This window comes from Sorex fumeus, unplaced genomic scaffold (genome assembly GCF_029834395.1).
Source record: "Sorex fumeus unplaced genomic scaffold, SorFum_2.1 ptg000046l, whole genome shotgun sequence".
In the NCBI taxonomy this organism is placed as follows: domain Eukaryota; kingdom Metazoa; phylum Chordata; class Mammalia; order Eulipotyphla; family Soricidae; genus Sorex; species Sorex fumeus.
Window position 1 is genome coordinate 8,401,913 of NW_026606103.1, and position 19,819 is coordinate 8,421,731.

Sequence of the window (19,819 nt, forward strand, 5' to 3'; positions counted from 1 at the left end):
CTACATGCAAGTACCTTCGCATGCATATATAGACGCATATATTCATGTTCATGTTTGTGCACAAACTTGTGCTTTGGAGCAAAGGTAGTTATAGATGGGAATAAATCTTGCAGTCAGTTATCAAAATCATGGGATCCTAAAATGACGGTAATGAGCTTGGGTATTTTTCTATAGAATCTTTGTAATCTTTAGGGCTGGAGCAATAGCACAGCGGGTAGGGCATTCGCCTTACAAGCGGCCAACATGGCTGACCCGAGTTCGATTCCTCCGCCCCTCTCGGAGAGCCCAGCAAGCTACTGAGAGTATTCGATATGCCAAACACAGTAACAACAAAGTCTCCAATGGAGACGTTACTGGGCCCGCTCGAGCAAATCGACGATCAACGGGAGGGCCTTTACCTTTACCTTTACCTTTGTAATCTTTAAGTAGAGATGGTTACAGTAATAATTTGGTTACAGTAATGATTTAACAGAAGAATGGAGGATTCCTTTTGTGATTCTAATATTCATTTCATATGAGAATGAAAGTTTTCTTAGAATTTCCTATCTAATAATTTTATGTTGAAACAAAATATTAGAAGACATCGATTTTTTTTCTGAACTTACCCAATTTAAATCTCTCCATCAAAAATAGAACTAGTCCCTCTTTGCATTTGGAATTTTAATTAACTTATTTAGGAAAGCATAAGTGATAATGGCTATGTTAATATATGACAAAATTTATATAACTATTTTTATATAAATATAAACTAAATATAAAGTATAAACTATCTCCACTACCCAGCCACCGCCGTGCTTCAGGATGCATTCTGGACCGTGCAGCTACAAAGCAGCAGCGCAACACATCATAAGACACTTAATACTCATCTTCCAAGATTACCGCACCATATTAGATAGGGTTCAAATATGGTTTGAACCATAGGAAAACCATAGGAACACCAGCAAGGCGATTAGAGGCTACCCTAAAAGACTCTCTCCCTCTCAGAGAATCTGTCAAGCTACCAAGAGTATTCCACCCACACGGCAGAGCCTGGCAAGCTATCTGTGATGTGTTCAATATGCCAAAACCAGTAAATACAATGGGTTTCATTCCCCTCACCCTGAAAGAACCACCAATATGGCAACGTTAAGAAGGATGAGGAAGGAGAGGCTGATAAAATCACAAGGCTGAACTAGGCTGCCAAAACGAAGGACAAAAATGACTGAACTTTCAATGCACATACACTGGCATCGGATGCACCCATTGAGGACCTGATGGTACAAGCACAAAAGATCAAGTAGACATCATTGATCTGACCAAGATGAGAAGGCATCAATCACATCACCCGTTTTCGACACTAGAGAAGAACTGTTCCTCAGCACATGCGACAAAAGAGGTGTTGGTGGTGTCAGTGTCCTTGTCAATATGAACCTGGCCATGATCATTGATTCATTCGAATGCCTAACAAACTGAATCCGACAATTACATTTGAATAGATGTGGCTCACTGCCAGCAGTTTCTATCTTCGTTGTCTATGCACCAACATCCAACTATGATGAAGGAGAAATTGAGAAGTTCTACATGGAGCTGGAGAAGTTCAATAAAGAAGAACATACCTTCTACAAGATCATTGTCAGTGACTTTAATGCCAAAATAGGATTGAGAATATCAGCCAAAGTACTCCATATCGGGAGTGGCCTAGAATGGAACGAACAGGATGAGAGGCTGTCTGAGTTCATCATGTTGAACAAGACCATTCATGGTAACTCACAATTCCAGAAGGTGGAATCTAAACATTGGACATGGGAGTCTCCCGATGGACAGCTCCACAACGAAACTGACCACATCATATTCAATCAATGGTTTTGCCTGACCGATGTTGCTGTTGTCCAAACATTCCAAATGGTATTGGACTACCATCTCCTTCAGGCAAAATTCTACTTCACAGACCTGGGATAAAGGACTGTAAAGTTTAAGAAGAGAACTCCCAGAACGACCACCAACTGGGGGCTCTTTGGCACTACTGCAGCAACATGGAAAGATGTGGTCATTGACAACATTGACAAAGATTACAATCAACTGATTCAGCACCTCCATGACTGTGTGAGGAACGCCGAAAGAGAGATAGTCACAAAAAGACGCCTGTCTTTGAAAACTCTTGAGCTCATTCTCCAATGTGTCTTGGCGCAAGCCTCAGGCAACCACAAGTGAACATCCGAGCTTGCAAAGCAGTGCAGAGAAGCGATCCATCAGGACATTGGAAAGCAGTCATCTTGGTCTTGTAGTTGGTGAAGGACAGGCGGGCATTGCGAATGCTTTTCCTGGCTTCTGCTGCATCTGCCAGCACTGCTGTTCTTCTCTCTTTGAGATCTTCCTTTATCGCTTCCAGAAGGGCAATGGAGAAGATTATCCATGACTTCTACTTGGATCTCTTTGATAGCCACCTCCACCCGTCCACATACCAAATTCTGCAGGATGGATATGTCGTTTCCAACATTCTGCCTTCTGAAACCCGACACTCCATTTTGTTGGTAAAGAAGGGAACAGCACCCAGCCCAGGTCAGACCTGAACACCTGAAGAACCTACCATCAGTACTCATCAATACACTGGCTCGGCTCTTCACACGCTACCTGTCTGAATGCAAGGTTCCTTCCCAATGGAAAACCAGCAGGGCTGTACTACTGTACAAGAAGGGAGACATCCACGAAATTGGCAACCATCTCACGATCTGCCTGTTGTCTGTCGTCTACAAGCTGTTCACTCGAGTCATCCTGAATAGGATTGGCAGAACACTAGATGAAGGACAGCCATGCGAGCAAGTTGGGTTCCAAAAAGGATTCAGCATGATCTACCATATCCACACGATAACCAAGCTCATTGAGGTTTCTCGGGAGTTCAAGATGCTGCTCTGTCTAACGTTCATTGATTTAAAGAAGGCTTTTGATTCTGTTTAGACAGAAGCGGTCATTGAAGTCCTAGTCAAACAGGGCGTTCAAACTCAATATATCAGGATCCTCCATGAGCTGTATTATGGATTCACTACCAGAATCTCACAATTCTACTGGGAAGTGATCATCCATATCAAAAGATTGGTTCGGCAGGGTGATACCATTTCACTGAAACTCTTCAATGCCACCCTTGAGAACATCATGCAATGACTGGAATGGGAAGGAATGGAAGTGAAAATAGAAGGTCAGCAACTACACCATCTCCGCTTCGCTGATGACATCGTTCTAATAACACCAAACATCAGCCAAGTGGCACAAATGCTGGCCGACTTCAATCGTGAGTGTAGAAAGGTCGGACTACAGCTGAATATAACAAAGACAATGTTCATGAGAAATGGTCTTGTTCCTGACGTTACATTCACTCTCAAACGGGACAAACATCTCCTAATGTAACAGTTATGTGTGCCTAGATTGAGAAGTCAACATGACGAATGACCTGGCACCTAAGTTGCACAGGAAGAAGAGAGTGCCTTGAAACACCTTCAAGAGCCTCTAGGAAATAGCTAAGAACCTCCGCTCCAGGCACATCTCTTAGATTCCATTGCTCTTTCTGCATTAACATATGCCTCGGACATCTGGGCCCTATGAAAACAGGATGAGAACGCTATTCAGATCTCCCAAATAGGAATAGAAAGAGCTATGCTTGGAGAATCACATTTCACTCAAATGAGAGAAAGTATCAGAAGTTCTGACCTCCGTCGACCAAGAATCAGGGATGCTGTTTCGTTTGCCAAAGCATCGAAAATCAGATGACCTGGACACGTAATGCAATTTGGAGACGACTGCTGGACTAAAGCCATTACCGACTGGATTTCACAGGATGTCAAAAGATTGCATGGCCGCCCACCTATGACATGGTCAGACTTCTTCAAGATCCTGAACTAGCACGCAACAGGGACGAATGGAGACATACTGGTGCCTGCTCAAACAAATTGATGAGTAACAGGATGTCAAATTATCAAGGTATTTTTTAATTTTTTAATTTTTTTGCTTGTTGGGTCACACTCGGTGATGCACAGTGGTTACTCCTGGCTCATGCAGTCAGGAACTACACCTAGTGCTGGGAGTCAAACCCGGGTTGGCTGCATGCAAGGCAAATGCTCTACATGCTGTGCTATCCCTCCAGCCCCTATGACTTTAATTTCTAGGGGAAAAATTACTCATCTATAAAATCCCAAAGTCATGGGAACTCAACTGTCAAAACTATTTAAAAAGAAATATGCACTTAAATTTTTTGTCAAAATATGCATTTCTCAGTCCCTGGAGCTAGGGTAATAGATTTGGTGTGTGTGTGTGTGTGTGTGTGTGTGTGTGTGTGTGTGTGTGTGTGGTGTGTGTGTGTTTTGAGAAATTCAAATGATTATGACATGTTTCCCTAATTAAGAACCCCTGGTGTTCTAGAGAAGTGTTTCTCAACCTTTTTCCCAAGTGTTGCCCACATAAAACCTTGTTTACTTTCTGTTATCCCCTGTCCTACTGGTGAACGCCCTTTTACTGTATCTTACCTGTGGTGCTTTTAGAATATTCTGTGAGTTCAAAGAAGGTCTTATAGACCTCAACATCAGACCAGAAACCATAAGGTACATTGAAGATAAAGTTGGCAAAACCCTCCATGACATTGAAGCTAATGGTATCTTCAAAGATGCCACGCCACTGGCCAAGCAAGTGAAAACAGAGATAGATAAATGGGACTATCTTAAACTAAGAAGCTTCTGCACCTCCAAAGAAACAGTGACCAAAATACAAAGACAGTCTACAGAATGGGAAAGGATATTCACCGAATACACATCTGACAAGGGGTTGATATCCAGGATATACAAAATACTGGTTAAACTCCACAAGAAGAAAACATCCAACCCCATCCAAAAATGGGGCAATGAAATGAACAGAAACTTTCTCAAAGAAGAAATCCGAATGGCAAAAAAGCACATGAGAAAATGCTCGACATCATTAATCATCAGGGAGATGCAGATCAAAACCACAATGAGATACCATCTCACACCTCAGAGACTGGCCCACATTCAAAAGAACAAAAGCAACCGATGCTGGCGTGGATGTGGCGAGAAAGGGACACTCCTTCACTGTTGGTGGGAATGTCCACTGGTTCAGCCCTTCTGGAAAACAGTATGGACGATTCTCAAAAAATTAGAAATTGAGCTCCCATTTGACCCAGCAATACCACTCCTGGGAATATATCCCAGAGAGGCAAAAATGTATAGTCGAAGTGACATCTGCACTTGTTTGTTCATTGCAGCACTCTTTACAATAGCCAGAAACTGGAAGAAACCTGAATGCCCAAGAACAGATGACTGGTTAAAGAAACTTTGGTACATCTACACAATGGAGTACTATGTAGCTCTTAGAAAAGATGAAGTCATGAAATTTACATACAAGTGGTACAATATGGAAAGTATCATGCTAAGCGAAATGAGTCAGAAAGAGAGGGATAGACATAGAAAGATTGCATTCATCTGGGGGATATAAAGTAACAAAGTATGAGATTAATACCCAAGAATAGCTGAGATCAGCACCAGGAGGATTACTCCATAACTTAGAGGCCAGCCGGGTATCCTAGAGGAAAGGGCAGTTCAGATAGAGAAGGGAGCACCAAATAAAGGATGTTTGGAGGATCCTCCCAGGAGGGGAGATGCATGTCGAAAGTAGACTATGGACTGAACATGTTTGCCACTCAATGCCTCTTTTGCAGACCACAACACCCAAAAGGAGAGAGAGAACACAGGGGATTGCCCTGCCACAGAGACGGGGGATGGGGGGATGGGGGTGGGAGGGATATTATCCATGGTGGTGGAAAATGGGCACTGGTGGAGGGATGGGTATCTGATCATTGTATAATTGAAACCAAAGCACAAAAAATTGTAAATCTACAACTTTAAAAAAAATAAAATATAATAAAGGGAAAAAAAAAGAATTTCTTTGTAAAAAAAAAAACAAAGAAGGTCTTATCGTCTTTGTTTCAAAAACATTGGTTTAGAAGAGATGAGAAAAGCCTGGTGGTGTGCACGTGAAAACTTCCAAGAAACCAGGGAAGTTAGGAAACAAGAAGTTTAGATGTTAAAAATGTATCTTTTGCAGGCTCTGCAGTTTTTAGAAGATCTTATACATTGCTGGGATTGAACCAAGATCAGCCATATGCATACAACACATTTTTACCCCTATACTCATGTCTCTGGACTGAAAGAAACATTTTTAGGTGAAATTCAAGTATAACCACTGTCACTGTCACTGTTACTGTCATCCCATTGCTCATCGTTTTGCTCGAGTAGGTGCCAGTAACATCTCCATTTGTTCCTGTCACGTGCTAGTGTACCCGATGGCATATTAGGGGCTCTTTCAGGGTCAGGGGAATGAGGACCATCACTGTTACTATTTTTGGCATATCTAGTATGCCACGGGTAGCTTGCCATGCTCTGCCGTGCACACGGGATACTCTCAGTAGCTTGCCGGGCTCTCCGAGAGGAATGGAGGCTTTGGGGGCCGCCTCTAATCACCTTTACAGGTGTCCACCTTTTTAGGTGTTCAAGTACAATATTCAAGGATAAAGAAAGGGAGCATCCTGGAGGAAGAGAAGAATGATGGAACACCCAGATTTTCAATTATGGGAATGGCATTTTGAATAAGATTCTATTCCATATGAGATTCATATCTTTCCATTTTGTTTTTAAGGATTGAGTCCTCTTAATAAGACAAGAATGTTCTAGAAAAATATTTGCAAAGAATGAGTAAACATATAGAACATGAGTGAGATAGAGTACAAAATTCTTGAATAAATCTTGCTGATTTCCTGGATTACTGCCACAAAGTATTCATATTCTTGTGATTATAAAAACAGTAATAATAAAAGAACAAGAAAAATCATTGCTGGTACTGATGTGGGGAGAAAGTAACTCATTGATTGCTGGTGAAAATGCCTACTGGTGCAGCCTTTTTGAAAAACAATATAGACATTCCTTGAAAACATAGAATTGAGCTTCCATAACCCAAAAATACTGCTCCTGGGAATATATACTAGGGGCCCAAAACAAAGTGCTTAAAAGTCATCTGTACTCCTATGCTCACTGCAGTACTATTCACAATTGTCAGAATCTGGAAACAACTCAAGTGCTCAAGAACAGATGACTGGATGAAGAAACTGTGGTACATCTACACAACAAAATACTATGCAGGCATTAGGAAATATGAAATCATGAAATTTTCTTATACATTAAAAGTACATGAAGACAATCATGCTGAGTAAAATAAGTCAAGAAGGACAGATATAGAATTATAGTACTCATTTGCAGGATATATATTTAAAATAGTGTGAGAATACCCAAATACAGTATAAACAAGAGCCAGGAAGATCAGCCCATGGTAGACAGATTACCACACGTTTTAGGGGAGTGCAATTAGGACAGAGAGGGGAACATTAATGATCACTCTGGAGAATAACTGAGTGCTAGAAGGAGGTAAAGGGAAAATATGATAACGTTTTTTGTATATCACTTTAATGATGGTGAGAAATGTACATTAGTTAAGAGACAGATGATGGAACATTGCATGACTGAAACCCAATCACAGTTACAACTTTGTAACTGTGTATCTCACAGTGATTGAATGAAGAAACTTTAAAAACCAAGAATATAATTTTTAGAACAGGTGAGTTGGTACCTATGACTTAAAGGGTGAGTGTTATTGACATTCTCCAAAGTCTTACTCATATTTTATTAAGTCTCCACAGAGTATATTACTAAAATGCCAAGAGGTAAATGATATTCATCATTAAATCTTTAATTATATTACTTACACACTCAAACATGGTGGGAATACTAATTTGTATTTTAAAACATTAGAAATACTCACTATCTTTCTTGAGGGCATCCACGCCTGGTGGCACTCATAGTTACTCCTGGTGCTGCTCAGGGAACCATTGGTGCTGGTCTAGAACCCAGACATTCCCTATGCAAAGCATGTACATTAGCACACTGAAACGCCTTCTCTCCCACCCCAGAACTTTTCACGTTCTCTAACCTCTCATGTTTCTATGCATAGTTTCATTTTATTTGCATAGATGGTTTGGATTTGTTTCATATTGGCTAACAGAGACAAGAAGAAAGAAAGTTCTGTTTTGTTTCATTTATTTATCAAATGTTCTATTGATTGCTATGCTGAGTATATGACCATAGCGCTCTGAACGTGGCCAGTTTCCTCTAATTGCCAATGTTGGCTCATCAATCAGATGTGGGACATGAAGAATATGGAAAAGTCCAAAATAATTTAGTAAAACTACACAAATATTAGCCAAAGCAATTGAATATGGAATAAAGTATTCTGATTATCTATTGATAAATAGTAAAATTCCTTAAAATGAAGAAATTTAAAACAACATTCCCATGATTCTTCAGGTTGACTGACTGGGCTAAAATGTGCATTTTTTGCACAGAGTGTGACCAAAGTAGGGTGATGTGAGTAAAGTGTCTGGAACGCACAACTTAAAGGGCCCTCCCTCCTGATGCCTCCATTGTATACTGTAATAATCAGTGTGCTGACCTCAAACAAAAAACAACCAATTATTTCACCAATAAAACAGGACTATTCAGGAATGAAAGCAAATGGCTATTTAGAAAGAATAACCTCATAGCGAGGAATGCCAAGAGAGAGATAACCACAAAAAACTGCCTTTCTTCGAACACTCTTGAACATATTCGCCAACGTGGCTTGGCACATGCCTCAGGCAACCGCAAGTGAACATCCGAGCTGGCAAAACAATGCAGAGAAGCCATCAAAGATGACCTCAAAGACAGGAGAGCAGCAGTGCTGGTAGATGCGGCAGAAGCCAGGAAAAGCATTCGTAATGCCCGCCTGTCCTTCACCAAGTACAAGACCAAGATGACTGCCCTCCGACATCCTGATGGATCTATCACATCTTCCAGAAGGGCAACGGAGAAGATTATTCATGACTTCTACTCAGATATCTTTAATAGCCACATCCACTTGCCCACATACCACATTCCGCATGATGGATATGTCGTTCCCAATGTTCTCCCTTCCGAAATCCAACATGCCATCTCGTCGGTAAAGAAACAAAGAGCACCTTGCCCAGACAAGATCAGACCAGAACACCTGAAGAACCTGCCATCAGTACTCATCAATACACTGGCTCGGCTCTTCACACGCTACCTGTCTGAATGCAAGGTTCCATCCCAGTGGAAAACCAGCAGGACTGTACTACTATACAAGAAGGGAGACATCCACGACATTGGCAACTATCACCCAATCTGCCTATTGTCTGTCATCTACAAATTGTTCACTCGAGTCATCCTGAATAGGATTAGAAGAACACTAGAAGAAGGACAACCATGTGAACAAGCCAGATTCCGAAAAGGATTCAGTACCATCGACCATATCCACATGATTACTAAGCTCATGGAGGTTTCTCAGAAGTTCAAGATGCCGCTCTGTCTAACGTTCATTGATTTAAAGAAGGCCTTTGATTCTGTTGAGATGGAAGCGGTAATAGAAGCCCTAGGCAATCAGGGCATACAAACTCATTACATCAGGATCCTTCATGAGTTCTATTACGGATTCACTACCAGGATCTCACCATTCTACAAAGAAGTAATCATCCATGTCAAGAGAGGGGTTCGGCAGGGTGATACCATTTCACCAAAACTCTTCAGTGCCACCCTTGAGAACATCATGCGACGACTTGAATGTGAAAGAATGAGAGTGAAGATAGATGGTCGGCAACTACACCACCTCGACTTTGCTGATGACATTGTTCTAATAACACCAAACATCAGCCAAGCGGCACAAATGCTGACCAACTTCGACCGTGAGTGTGGAAATGTTGAACTACAGCTGAATATTACAAAGACAATGTTTATGAGAAACAGCCTCGTTCCTGACGCTCCATTCACTCTCAATGGAACCACCATCTCCGAATGCAACAATTATATATACCTAGGTTGAGAAATCAACATGATGAATGACCTGGCACCTGAGTTGTGCAGGAGGAAGAGTGGTTTAGAATGCCTTCAAGAGCGTTGAAGAAATAACTAAGGGGACAAAGAACCTCCAGCTCCAAGCACATCTCTTCGATTCCATTGTTCTTCCTTCATTAACATATGCCTTAGAGACCTAGACCCTACGAAAACAGGATGAGAACGCTATTCGGATCTCTCAAAGAGGAATTGAAAGAGCTATGCTTGGAATATCACGATTCATTCAAATGAGAGATAGAATCTGGAGTTCTGATCTCCATCAATGCTCAAGAATCCGCGACGCTGTCTCATTTGCCAAGGCATCAAAAATCAGATGGACTGGACACGTAATGAGGTTTACAGACAACCGCTGGACTAGAACCATTACTGACTGGATTCCATGAGACGTCAAAAGATCGCGTGGACGCCCACCTACAAGATGGTCAGACTTCTTCATCAAGATCCTGAATGATTGGTTTGAGGCTCTGCATGTTCCTAGAATGAACAAATGCCATTGGGCTACGCTAGCACGCAACAGGGATGAATGAAGACGTTACTGGCACCCGCTCGAGTAAATTGATGAATAATAGGGGATCAAGTGATCAACCTCATAGCAAGTCACAAGTACCATTCCTAGAACAAAAACCCAAACCATCTTAGATTTTTTAGGGACTGTAATAACCTAATCTCTGGATCCTGGCCTTTGTTGGGGTTACACGGCAGTTGGAGGGTGTAACTGTCTAGTTACTGACAGGTCCAGTCCCAAACCGTGCAGGCTTGGAGATCTCAGCCCCGGGTCCCACACACCTGGGTTCCTCTGCCAGTGTTGTTATGTCTGAGGTTTATCCAAGTGTGTGGAGAGTGGCCCCAGTAAGGCCTTGGTTGGGGCCTGCAGGTCTTCAGCTGTTGGGCCCTGGCGAGGATAGTCAGACACAGGGTAGGAGACTCTGCCTTGTGCTCTCCCGGGAGCTTGTTGTGATAATCAACTGATTGGATTCCACGAGACATCAAAAGATCACGTGGACGCCCACGTGATCAGGTGGTCAGACTTCTTCGTCAAGACCCTAAATGATCGGTTTGAGGCTCTACATGTTCCTAAAACGAACAGATACCATTGGGCTACGCTAGCACGCAACCGGGATGAATGGAGACGTTACTGGCACCCGCTCGAATAAATCGATGAATAACGGGGATTAAGTGATTAAGTGATTAAGTAATAATCTAAGAGTTTACTGGAGGAAACTGGGTATTCAGTGTGGTACTCTGTTCATTTTTTGCTTACGGCATACTCTTACTGACTAAGCAACAGCAGGGCAAAAGGCTTCTTCTTTCTCTTGGTGCAGGGAAACATCATTATTTCTCATTGTCATTTTTTTAAAGATCATATAGTTTGCTAATTATGCACATGAGACCCAATTTTAATAGGATTTTTGTGTTTTCATTTTCAGGATGTCTTTTTAAATTTTCAAAATGCCTAGGCTCTTTTCTTACCTCATTTCAGTCCTGACAGTGGTTTGGGTTATAGCTCATGATTCCTGTGAGAAGTTAGCTAGAACTGACTAGACTCACGGGAATGCAGTGGATTAGGCTGGACATACAATGATAACTTGATCATTCATGTGTCTAGTGAGTTGTTCACTCACACAGCTAAAAGAGCGAAAGGCTTATTTTTTTCCTATCTTTTTCTTGGTTTGAATGTTCTCTACAATGGCAAATTTGGCCTTAAATACAGCATTATAATCTCAGGGTTTCTTACCTGTAACTGAATTCTCAAAAGGAAAGTCTTTCCTAGAGGCCCAGGTAGAAGTTGGAATCCTATGAATTGTCCAGAAGTTGTGATTTAGTCTAGAAGTCTGAATATACATCAGTCAGTTTCTTTATTTTATTGGTTGGTTACCACGTTCTGCATAACACGTAAAACAAAGAGAATTAAATTCTATCTCTTGGTCAGAATGGCATGGATCTGAAAGGAAAAAGAAAACTGTTGGGGAACAATTGAAACAAATCAACACAAAACAAACAGATTTTGAAGGAGAGTCACCAGGAGTTCCCCTGAATACCGGGGACATTGGTGGTGGGGAATGTGCACTGGTGGAGGGATGGGTATTTGATCGTTGTGTGATTGTAACCCAAACATGAAAGTTTGTAACTATCTCACAGTGATTTAATAAAATTTAAAAAAAAGAAGTTTCCCGGAGGCAAGTTAAGTTTATGATGTTGATCGAACAACCAAGTGAATATATTTAATGGAAATCAGAGAATGAGTCCCATTAAAATATCAAATCAGTAATGTACTTTTCAAATCAAGATAGTGGATGACGGTATCTAAAAAGCAAGTTTCACGATCAACAATCACAACCATCCTGTATTCGTCGATTGCCTCCAGCAGGCCCCAGTAACGTCTCCTTCATTCTAGCCCTGAGATTTTTTAAAAAGTGCCATATTCAAGGCTCTTTCAGTGTTAGGAGAATGAGACCCATCATTGCTACTGTTATTTGGCATATTGGGTACGCCATGGGGAGTTTGCCAGACTCTGCCATGTGGGCAGGTTACATTCGGTAGCCTGCCAGTTTGTCAAAAGTAGGAATGAGATAATAAGAGTCTCCTGCCCCCGTGCTTGGCTGTCCTCACCAGGGCCCCCTGGAGGGAGCGGGTTGAGTTTCCCTCCCTGCACTGAGCAGAGCCCTAGCAGCCGAAGACCTCCAGAACCAGCCACCACCATGCTGAGACCACTCTCCGCACGCATGAAGGTACCAGCAGAGGAACAAAGGCATGTGGGTTCCGGGGCTGAGATCTCCAAGCCTGCTCAGCTTGGGGCTGAGCATCCTCCACCCAGATCTTTCAAATTCCAATAGGAAGGGGCCACACCCACCAACTGGCCCCCTGGTGCCGTGTAATCCCATCAACCACCAAGACCCAGAGACTATAAAACCCAGTTCCTGGAAAAAAAGCAAGTTTAGAGAGAAAGAATTATCAGGTAGTACAGGTAGTCCAAATGAATCAGGTAGTACAAGAAGAATATGAACAATTCTTAAAAAGAAGGGGTTATGTACCTTGAAATGTCAGTTGAGATGAGATCTTAGGGGCCTGAGTAATAGTGCAGCAGGTAGGAGTTTTTACCTAGCATGTGGTCAACACAGGTTCAATCCCAGCATCCCATGTGGGATTGAACCACCCTCAAGCACCACCAGGAGTGATTTCTGAATGCAGGGCCTAGAGTAAACCCAAATAATCTCGAGGAGTGTCCCCCAAACAAAAAACAAACAAACAAAAAGATGAGATCTGAAAGGTGATCAGTAAAAGCAGAATAAGGCAAGATTTTGGCCATTAGTGGCCTTGATAGAAATATGGTGAGTGGATAATGAAAGTCAAGAGGGAAATGTAAACAATAAGGAAAGTTTTTCAAGGAATTTTTTTAAAAATGATAGTTATTGAATCGGGACCTATGGTCTGTGGAATATGTATTTTATTGATTAGTAAGAGAAAATACTGAGAGAAAATATTGATTTAAAAAAGAGTAGGGCCTGCTCGAGGCAATTGACGAACAATAGGATGATTGTGATCATGATTCTGGATAATAATCTGGAGATACTGAAGCCCTAAGGAAAACAACACCTCGAAAATTAAGCAAACATATCTGTGGTGGCCTTATACTATGCCAAGCAGGGGAGGTGAAACTATTTTTCTTGAATTCCCTTTCTGCTATGGGTCTCTGTTATTTTTGGCTACAAGGTGAATTTTGCAAGTGATATGAAGGAGAAAGTAAAGCAATGCTAATAACATTATTTTAAAAATATATTTATTTACAGAAACATGATTTATAACCTTATTGATAGTTTAGTCTTAGATATACAATATTCCAACACCAATTCCATCACCAGTGTCACTGTCCCATATTGCCAGCATACCTGATGTCCTAGACACTATCCCCATTACTTCGCTTTCTCATCTTCCTCCCCCACCTCCATTTCTAACTTTTTCTGCCTTTCCCTGAACTCTGGGGTCTAGTTTGATCTAGGCATCCTCCCCCTTTGCTACACTACCTTTTCTTGTCCAGTTATTCTATGTAGACTACAGTGAGATTGTCCTGTAACTGTCCTTCACTTTCTAGTTTACTTCATTCCAGAGTTTACTTCCAGAGTTTCAACCAGATTACAGCAAATTAAATGATTGCATCATTCTTGCAGCTGCATAGTATTCTACTGTGTGGCTATACCCACTCTTCATTAACCCTCTTCATAATCTGTTCATCTATTGACCAACCACATAATTCTTATGCTAGGAAAGTGGGTGAAGACCCCTAGGTACATATGATCAGGTCTTTAAAGATTAAGTATTTGTTGGGTTGTTGCTGTTGCTGGGCTCCTGGTGGACTCAAATGCTTTCACTCCTCCGTTAAAGAGCTGGCCCACAAAGATGTGCCTATGTGCAGTTTATATTAAAGTGTAGTAGAGTTATAACAGAGCTACAATGCTAAAGACATTTGGTGCTCCATATACTGATCTCACTCACCATCCACAAGAACTTGGAGTTGTATCCACTGCAACACGGTGGCTCTTCGTGAAAACCTGGATGTGAGGTTGTGGTCTTCTCGACCAAGGAGAGAGGGACACTTATTCTGCAGTTACATGTGGGCCTCAGTTTCAAGGCCAGGCTCTCAGGACCATACAGTTGAGAGTGGAGTGTCAAAGGAGCACCAGAGGATGCAAAATGTTTAGACCTCTTAGATCCCACTAAGGTCAGTATGAGGAAATCCCAAACAGTAACTGAACACTGAACATCTGTACTTAGTACAGACAGTACTTCTCTGAGTTTGGGTTCCAGTTAGCACATCCCTGCAAAAGCAGCGGCCCCAGAGTGCTTAAGAGGCAGGGTGGGATGGGGGGACAAGGGTAGGAGGGATACTGGGATCAGTGGTGGTGGAGAATGGGCACTGGTGGAGGGATGGATATTCGATCATTGTGTAACTGAAACCCAAGCACAAAAATTTGTAAATCTACAACTGTACTTCATGGTGTTTCGCTAATAAAAATCTTAAAAAAAAATGCATACTTTCCAATCCCACCAGTACTGTCAGACCTGAACTAAAGGGCAGGACTCAGCAATTCGGGCTTTAATAGAACACCTGCATGTCTCAATCAACAAGATTTGAGACCTCTATTCTAAAGGAACATGCAAACATCTTGGAAGGACGCTGATGAACCCTGACCCTGCAGTCAGGAGTTGAAGAACCAGGAATCCTTAAGGATGAAAGGGTTTTTTTCACGGTCTCATTTGACCTTGAATTTGCCTATCAGAGGATCCAGGTCACAGAGGTGCATGGTGTGTCCAGATACTCCTGACATTAGGACTCTCAAGAACAAACAGGAACCCAGAACATGGGGCAGCCCAAAAGATTTCAGTATAAATATAGATCAGTATTGCTCCTGATTTCTATCACTCGGGTCACAGACTCTGTGGCTTAAGCACGTTCTTTTCGAGTTTGCTGTGTTTTGTTTTATTAGGGGTGGGGAGAGTGCAGAGTTGCTCCTTCCTACCGCCTTCCCGGGGTCTCAGGAATGCAGCCGCCTAGCAGGATTGAGGCACTTTCCTGGAGCTAGATAAGCTTTCTGCTCTGAGTTTTGCCTCCTTCTCCTATTTCCTGGGCCTCGGGGGAGTAGACGGCACCGCCTCGCGCCGCCCGAGTCCTGGGCTCCCTGTGCATCTGCAGGGAGAGAGATCGCTTCATTTTTGAAAAAATTTATTCATTTATTTAGTGACATAAGGATTTGACAGTCTTTCCACGGAGGCCGGACTGGTAAAGCGCCAGACTTTGCCCAGCCTCGCCGGCCCGTGCCCTGGCGGCCGGAGGCTGAGCCGCTCGCAGTTAAGGTGGCGCTCCGCCTGTCCCGCGCCCGTTAAGTGGCGGTTTCCGTAAGGGCGAGGGCACTCCGGCGCGGGCCGCTCTCCACGGCCACATCCCGCCCAGATGGGCTCTCTCGGAGACACGGGCACATCCAACTGCAGTCCAGTTGGAGGCAGACTGCTCGGCGCTGGCCGGGCCCAGGGCGGCCCGGGGCCGCAGACCCGTAGGGAGGAGGGGGCGTGCGCGCAGCCCCAAGAGGCGCCAGAGCGGGGGGCGCGTCTCGCTCGGGGCTTTCGCTTCGGTCTCAAAGTCCTCCTTGAAATCTGCCCCCGTCACGCGTCACGGCCGGGTCCCGCTGCGGGAAGGCCCAGAAGTCCAGGGAGCCGGTCCGGAGGCGCGGGGAGCAGGCGGGGGCAGGGGCGACCCCGGCCCGGCAGCCCCAGACCACGCTCGGCCGCGCCTCCTTAAGAGGAGGAGGAGCCGGGCCGGGCCCGCTGCCGTTCCCCGCCGGCCCGCGGGCCGCCCCCCGCCCCCAGTCCACTCCCGCGGCGGCTGAAGAAAGTTTCAACAACAACAGGCGGGACCAATCGCCTCTCAGAGAGCTGGGAAGGGGCCGAGCCCGGCGCCCCGGCGCAGAGAAAGGAGCGGGCGGGCGGCGAGCGCGGCGAGCGGGGGGCTGCCGCTGTTTTTGTTTGTTTGCTTTGCCATGCATGCATAATGAGGGGGCGCCGCGGCTGCACGCGGGGGCTCCCGGGCCACTTTTGTACTTAAAGCCGCGCGGCGATCGCGCCCCGGTCCGGCAGCGGCATCCACTCGCCGCGCTCCCGCTCGCCCGGAGGAGCAGCGGCCGCGGAAGCCCGGGCGCCGCGAGTCCCGTTGTCCCCGCGCCGTCCGGAGCGGGAGCCAGGCCCGGGCGGTGGGCGCGGGGCGGCGGGGGCGCGGGCAGGCGGGCGCGGCCGCGGGACCCGGGCCGCGATGCGAGCGCGCGGAGCGGCGGTGGCGGCGGCGGCGGCGGCGGCGGTGGCAGCGCGGCTCTGAGCCCGGGACGGAGCGGCCGCGGCGGCCCCACGAGCCTGCAGAGGCCGAGCGGGATGCACCCTCGGCGCCGCGCGGTCCCCTGGCGCCGCGGCGGCCTGTCGGCCCGCAGCTCCCCGGGACGGCGGTGAGCGACCCCCGCCGCCGCCGGGGGCCCGCGCGGAGGGTCTTCTCGCGGCTCTGCGTTCCGAGGACGCCGCCGCCGCCGCCGCCGCCCGGCAGGAGCGGATTCTGCGAGCAGCGGGGCCGCCGCGAGCCGCGCGCATGGATCTATGAGGACGCTCATGCCAGGAGTCGGCGGGACTGGAGCAAACTTTCCCAGCGATCCTGCGTCCGGCGCGCCCCGGCCCTCGACTCGACGCCCCGGCAGCCCCGGCGGCCGGCGCTGCCCGCGATGGTGGCCGGGCCGCTGGGCGGCGGCGGCGGCGGCGGCGGCGGCGGGGCCCTGCTGTGCGTGCTGGCGCTGCTGCAACTGCTGAGCTCGGCGCCGCGGGGCGCGGGACTGGCGCACGGCCGGCGGCTCATCTGCTGGCAGGCGCTGCTGCAGTGCCAGGGCGAGCCGGAGTGCAGCTACGCCTACAACCAGTACACCGAAGCGTGCGCGCTCGTGCTGACGCCGCGCGCGGAGGCCCACGCGCCGGCCGCCTTCCCGGCCCCGGTCGCCGCCTTCTCGCCGCGCTGGCGCTGCCCGAGCCACTGCATCTCGGCGCTCATTCAGCTCAACCACACGCGGCGCGGGCCCGCCCTGGAGGACTGTGACTGCGCGCAAGACGAGAACTGCCGCTCCACCAAGCGCGCCATCGAGCCGTGCCTGCCCCGGAGAGCGGGCGGCGCGGGCGGCGGCGCGGGCGGCGTGATAGGCTGCACCGAGGCGCGGCGGCGCTGCGACCGCGACAGCAGCTGCAGCCTGGCGCTCGGCCGCTACCTGGCCTACTGCGGCAAGCTCTTCAACGGGCTGCGCTGCACCGACGAGTGCCGCGCCGTCATCGAGGACATGCTGGCCGTGCCCAAGGCGGCCCTGCTCAACGACTGCGTGTGCGACGGCCTGGAGCGGCCCATCTGCGAGTCGGTCAAGGAGAACATGGAACGGCTCTGCTTCAGCTCCGAGCAGAGCCACGGCCCGGGCAGCAGCGGCTCGGACGGCGGCCCGGACGACTACTACGACGAGGAGTACGACGAGGACCCGCGCGCGGGGGGCGCAGGCGGGGAGTCGCCGCCGGACGACGACGACGACGGCGGCGGCGGCGGCGCGGGGGCCCGGGGCGACCCGCCGCACGGACCGGGCCGCAGGAGTAGCGGCGGCGGCGGCGCCCTCCGAGCCGCCGGGGCGCCGGGGATCTTCGTCGTGTTGCTGCTGCTATTGCTGCTGGACCCACTGCTCCTCTAGCCCGCGCCGCCCGCGCACGCACGCACCTGCGTCTTGGACCCGGGCGCGGCAGCTCGAGTAGTTTCCCACGCGTTGCGTTAGGAGACTCGCCTGGAGTGCGGGACCCCGCCTAGACACCCTGCACACCCCCATCCCCCGGCTCCCGGCACCTCTCCGGCCCCCGGCCCCCTGCACCTCCCCGGCACAGTCTCCCGGCCCCCTGCGCGCCGTCCGGCCCCGAAACCCACCGCGCGCGCGTGTTCGTAGCCCGGGATGCAGCGGCGCCCGGGAGGGACACGCGGGCGGGGACCGGGACCGGAGGCCGCCGGCCGGCTTGAACACCCTCACGGAACTGGGCCGGAGCTGCGGTGAAGGGACCGGCTATTGAGGTCGCGTTTTCCCCGTAGCCAGGGAGAAAGGCCCGTCTTGACTTTCTGGTGGCCAGTGAGAAGATGGCAATCGTAAGTAAAGCAGAAGGACCCTCGCTCAGAGATCAGAGCCCGGAGCTGGCAGTTTGGATGTGGGTCGGAAGGGGTTAATATTTTGAATTAGTTTGCCATAACTTTGAGCCCGTGACCTTAATTTCATTGCCACCGCTCTTAGCACACTTTCAGCACACACAGATTCGGTAAAAAGGCGAATCTAAAAAGAGTTGGTCTTGATGTTGAACAATGTAACTTTTTATTTAAAACAGCCCCGCACTGCCGTGTCGGAAAGCCTCTGTGATGCTTGTTTTGTTGTCATATTTTGTTCTTTACATCAAGAAATTGTTTGTACAAATATGCGGAGAACTGTGTATATTGCTCAGTTTTTATCAGGGTGTTTAAGTCCTGGTATTTCGTACAGAAAAATGTATTAAAACTGGGGTTTGTTACCAGTTGCTGTACTTTGTATATAGAATTTTTATAAATTGTATGCTTCAGAAATAATTTATTTAAAAAAAATTTTAAACACTTAAATCCACATCTACGTTACACCTTTGCTCCCTGAAATTAATAGAATTTGACACCAGGGACCCAGACCCACAATCTGTTGTGAGTGTGCTCTATGGAACCATTTGAAAATGTACAGTGTATTTTATAGATTTGAAGTTAACAAGAATTTTCAAGAACATTTTGGACATCGCAGAAAACGTACAAGTTTATTTGCAAACTTGCCTTAAGCATTGTATTTTTATAGACATCGTTTTATTTTGTTTTGTTTTTTTAAAAGTACTATGCTTTAACTATTTCTTTGTGCATTTTTTGGTGGTTTGATTAAAATTTGTGTATCAGTAAAAAGTCTTAAGTAATAACTGTGGTGTAACTACTTTTCAGAATTACACTGTGGTTAGCTCAATAATGAGTTGAAAAGAGGGTGGAGGGGGCCACGGGCAATCTCTGAACCATCAACTGAAATTAAGGTGTAAAACAACAAATGAGGGACTTTTATTGCTGACTTTAATTTGATGCACAATTAGCTATCTCTAAATGAGGGAGATAAAAATATAATTGATTTACTTTGGTCTTTGCATTTGTGGTGAAAATTCATAGATGAAGAGTGTCAAATCATACGGGGGTTAGCTGGGGCCTCTCTTTCCTCCTCTCTGCGGCCCACACCCCCTTC

The 19,819-nt window shown here is 46.7% G+C and overlaps 1 protein-coding gene across 1 annotated transcript; it reads left to right on the forward strand.

The window, feature by feature from the left end:
• The first annotated feature begins 17,056 nt into the window (after nt 1–17,056).
• GAS1 (growth arrest specific 1) lies at nt 17,057–19,779 on the forward strand. Its single transcript, XM_056122530.1, has one exon. The coding sequence runs from the start codon at nt 17,243–17,245 to the stop codon at nt 18,233–18,235; it is 993 nt and encodes a 330-aa protein (XP_055978505.1). The 5' UTR covers nt 17,057–17,242; the 3' UTR covers nt 18,236–19,779.
• The last annotated feature ends 40 nt before the right edge of the window (nt 19,780–19,819 follow it).

Bases quoted from the DNA above. Each gene is read 5' to 3' on its own strand.
- GAS1 (XM_056122530.1), top strand. From the start codon at position 17,243: ATGGTGGCCGGGCCGCTGGGCGGCGGCGGCGGCGGCGGCGGCGGCGGG.